Here is a 4919-nt window from a genome sequence, read left to right on the forward strand (position 1 = left end):
AAAATCTTTCGTCGAAAGTTCTACTTGCTGCAAAAACAACTCGACAATCTTGATCAAATGTTCAAAGCATTGGATACCACCACAGGGAAAGCCTTGGACACCTTCTACACAGATTTTAGAACAGGCAGAAACCTGTCGATTCGAAAGGCTGAAATTCTTTTCAAATTGGATACCAGACCGAGAGCATTGGAAGATGAATGGGGAAAAGCTAGCGCTGGTGACGGAACTGCATAAGCCTGCACGCCGGAATTACTCACGTCGTTGTGTAGATGTGCGTGGCATCGACGAGACCTGGCAGGCGGATCTTGTTGATATGATTTCGTACGCTGGACAAAACAAAGGCTACAAGTACATGCTCACAGTCATTGATATTTTTTCAAAGTATGTGTGGGCTGTACCGATAAAGAGCAAGTCCGGGGATGATGTCACAAAGGCGATGGAATCTGTGCTTGTTCAAGGACGTGTACCGAAATAATTACACGTCGACAGAGGAACGGAAATTTACAACTCAAAATTCGGATCTCTTATGACACGCTCTGGAGTCAAACTTTACTCCACGTACAGTAATTTAAAGGCTTCGACCTGTGAACGTTCCAATCGTACGCTGGAGATCAAAATGTGGACACAGTTCAGCATGCAAGGAAGCTACAAGTGGCTCGACATCTTATCTGATTTGGTATTAGCTGACAACAACACCAAACACCGAACCATACGAATGAAACCGTCGGACGTCACGGTTATGATCGAGAGGCAATTAGTCCGTCAGGCGTACGGAGGGCTTCGAGCGATACCTACCAAACCGACAAAGTTCAGAACTGGCGACAAAGTCCGAATCAGCAAATTCAAATACGTCTTCGAGAAAGGTTATACTCCCAATTGGACGACTGAAATATTCACAATAAGCCAAATGGAAAATACTCATCCCCTTACGTACAAGCTCAAAGACTATCAAAATCAACCCATCGCTGGCGGTTTCTATGAACAGGAGCTCCTCAAGTTTGAACATCCGGACATCTATCTCGCGGAGAAGGTTTTCAAAAAGCGTGGAAAGAAATTATATGTTAAATGGTTAGGTTTTGACAGTACACACAACAGTTGGATAAATGAATCTGACGTGTAACATCATTATTGAATAAATGAGATTTTATTGCAAATAGGCATGTGTCTTCATTTTACATCCTATATAATTATATACAACGTTGTACAATTATATTTCGTAACCTATAGATTACGATACGATAATTACAAAGCTCAAACGTATACGCTAAGGTCCAGGCTTAAAGCCCCACGGAAGCGTGTCGGTCGTGTTGTGAAACACGATCCGCTTGTCGTCATTCCAGCTCAGTGCTACCTTCTTCTATTCTACAGTATAAACCTCATGCTTTTGACTCAAGAATAAATTCTGACTTTTGATCAAATTTTCATGTTAAAAAGCACATTCCAAATAATCATTAGAAGTTATTGTTCTCAACGTTGAACCCTTACCCACTTTAGCACGTTTTTTGTCGTTCTTATCTCCTAAGACCCTGAATGAATATAACTTTGCTCTCAATCCTATAAATTCTAACATTATTCGACCGTTGTTTTCATCCTTCATCAAGCCGAGGACTTTTTTATTTGCTAAAGGCATTCCGTAAGCGTTATCGACTGAGTGATCAGATGTGTCGAATTTATGCAAGTCCACTTTAATACACTGGTGTACGTCGGGGATGGTGATGTGATATACTGAACCATCGGTATCAGTGTACATTAATTTTGCTTGGTTGCCAAATTTATTCTTGATATAATTGTAGTGAAAATCGTAGATATAAGTTTTCGAAAGATCCAGGACGGAAAAACCCGCATACAAAGGTTTGTTTCGTTTGACTTTCGTTTTATACAATTCGACTATCATCATATCTTCATCAAAAATGGTGCAAAAATGGAAATTTGGTTTAGCTATAGTAGCTCGAGCACCGTATCTTCCGTCCCATTTCGTGATCAGCCTGACATCTCTATACTTCTTAACATTTTCCATTGTTTTACCAAAAACTGCGTTGTTCATCAATTTATCAAAGTTTTTTTCAAATTCGTCCTTCGATTTGTTCCGTAAATCATTCAAATCTATGTAATTTTTTAGCCATGGTGTTTGCCGGAATCGGAGAACTTTGTGAATTTCAACCAACTTCAGACCTAATTGTAAGCATTGTTTCAAAACACGTTGATGAATAACATAGTTTTGTTTGGGAAGTAGCGTGGTCGTCAATTTCGGTTGCTTAGTACTCGAGATCGGAGGTATGTAGTGCTCCGGACACAGTGGTAAATCTTTAAGCATTTCATGCAGTTCCGCAGGATATTCCAAATCTACCTCTAATATGTAACCGAACTACGCATCGTCCGAGATGGTAAGTACGTCGCATTGTCCGAAGTATGATACCCATTCAAAGGAACTGTATGGCAGAGCAAAGCTCATAGCAGCACCGTAGAAATTGTTAACATCGAAGTACATGAGATAAGATTCTTCGACTTGTGGATCGAATACCTCTCCCATATATCTGTTGTTGGCCTTTGCGTATCTGTTCGAACACTGCGACACACCACCTCGAATACCTTTTTCTATAAACATAATCATATCTATATCAGTGAGAAGCTCGAGCTCGATGCCGGTACACTTTAACATTGCATCAAACGACAGACCGGGCGCTGTGTAGTAACGTAATGGGTCCAGTTTGTAAGTTGTCCAACAATTCTGTCGAAAATTTAAAAAAACGTCAGCTAGTAAGAATACGTCTGTTTGTAGATATGAATCTGAATACTCTCCCAAAGTTTGAACGTTAAAAGTTTGCCAAACGTTACATGCATGTGCATAGTCGTCGTCTGATATATCCCGATCGTTTAATTTCGAATAAAATTGTGGTTTGGTCAGTAATTGTCTGTCCTCAAGCTTCTCTCAATTATCGTTGGACTCATACGGAAAAACACCTCTTCTAGTCAATAACTGAAATTGATCTAAATTATAGCAAAACTTTCGTGTCATTTTTTTTGATCATCACCCAGATACGTTGCTAACTTCTCAAGACTACTGGGCATGAAGCGGAACGAATCTATGAATCTAAATTTTACATCTGTTCCCTTGACATATTTTGTAAAAGAAATGTACTTTTCTTTGTTTACGGGTAGAAGCTGGATTGTGCCCTCGAACGATGTAGCCAACGCTTTAATCAGAAAATGTGAATCATAACCCGATAGATTGTGGAATATCACAGGAATTGTATGTGAGTTTTGATAATTCAGGTTGCAGCCTCGATGAGCAGCACCACGATATTTTCCAGTGAAATGGCAGTGATCACGACGTTCGACGTCTTCAAGCGTAAACGGTTTTTCACAAATGTGACACACTGTTGCCGAATGAAATTCGTTGATTTGATGGAAATTAAGCGGTTCCATTGGTACAACACTTCTGAAATAAGTTTCTAACGAATTTGCCAATTTCTCTAACTCAGTCACAAACCATTGAATGCAAGTCTCTCCACGATTAAGTTCGAATTTAAAAATTTAATTATCAACGCACAATGTAGATAATAGGCTATGCTGTACGACGTATGCTTCTGATAAATTGTTCTGTTTTCTCCAAGACTTTCAAGAGTGGGTCGCAGTAGACATTCAAGATCTGCGTAAATGCAGAATGGAACAGCTTCTTTGTATTTAGAATTTTGAAATTTGAGAATCTTGTCCTCTTCTGTCGGTAAAATAACTTTAGTTTTGTTTAAGTTGAGACAATCTACATTGTGCTTCAACAAACATCTTTCAGATTGAAAGTGTGACAGACACCTATCGCATAACCAAGTCTGATGTGCACGTTTTGAAATTCGAGAACTTGTTAATCGTGATAAATTTCGAATACATGCAAAATGGTGTATTCTTCTGATCTTGGTGTAATTTTTCATACGATCATCGTCATCATCATTATCATCATTGTCAATTTCAGTCTCTAACATTAGAAGATGGATCGTAGGTTTATCAGACTTGTGTCGACTCAAATAAACGGGCACGATTTTACTATGCTTTTGCTTCTCAGTGAAATCTATACCCTAAACGTTAATCGAAAGATCGTTGAGTTTTTCAAATTTTGTTGTTTGATCCAAGGACATTGGAAAATTCAAACCATCGATACATACATACCGTAGCACTGAGCTGAAATGCGGATACAAAGTGATTACGCTAGGATTGTTGTGGGCTGGAAAGAGGGCTGCGGTGACCAACCAAAGAAAGCAATACGAGTCGCTGTTACGGATGGTGACAACGGCCTTCTTATCTTGATATCTTCCGGTAGTGGTGTATATGGGAACACACCTCCTCGTAGTGGCACGTACTTGTTGATATTCACAGTCAAATTGATGATTTCAGTCAAAGACCAGCCAGAGTCTTTTTCTGGGAAGTTTTCCACCTTGGTCATCACTTTCTGCTTGACATTCTCTTCGAACCACCCATGTATGTCCGTTGGTTGGAGGATATCTTGATTTTTGGTGTTAAAAATTCAATGTCTTCCACAATTTCAGCGTTCTTCTTGTTACGTCTCGACGTACCGCCTCGGCGAACCTTGCTCAAAATTAAAACATAATCACAGAATTGCTTCATCTTACTCAACAGCCACAGCGCTTGAGAGTTTCGTTTCGATGATTATAACGCAAAATATCATATTGCTTCAACCGACGAGTTCCGCCCCTCCTAGAGAAAGTCACGTACAGGCCCGCGTATCAGATTTAACTTGGTGCCATATTTAACATTACCAAGAACGCAAAGCGTGAAGTGGTGAGATAAACCGCAACGAGTCTCAACCCAAAAGTGTCTCTTCTTTTTAAGTCAAAGTCATCATCAACAATTAGGCTAAACCATGCGTACAATATGTACCAAATTGAAATAGGTTGTTCATTAAGACG

At 39.5% G+C, this 4919-nt stretch overlaps 1 protein-coding gene across 1 annotated transcript; it reads left to right on the top strand.

The window, feature by feature from the left end:
* The first annotated feature begins 616 nt into the window (after positions 1-616).
* LOC124414915 lies at positions 617-1399 on the top strand. The gene is made up of 2 exons (XM_046896080.1): positions 617-1116; positions 1228-1399. Exons 1-2 carry the CDS (start codon positions 617-619, stop codon positions 1397-1399), a joined length of 672 nt encoding a protein of 223 aa, XP_046752036.1.
* Positions 1400-4919: the final 3520 nt, after the last annotated feature.

The sequence above is a fragment of the Diprion similis genome, chromosome 14, assembly GCF_021155765.1.
Source record: "Diprion similis isolate iyDipSimi1 chromosome 14, iyDipSimi1.1, whole genome shotgun sequence".
Lineage (NCBI taxonomy): Eukaryota > Metazoa > Arthropoda > Insecta > Hymenoptera > Diprionidae > Diprion > Diprion similis.

Coding starts and splice junctions, on each gene's coding strand:
- LOC124414915 (XM_046896080.1), top strand. CDS start 617: ATGTGGACACAGTTCAGCATGCAAGGAAGCTACAAGTGGCTCGACATC. Junction 1,117..1,227: donor TGGATAAATGAATCTGACGT/GTAACATCATTA, acceptor CGTAACCTATAG/ATTACGATACGATAATTACA.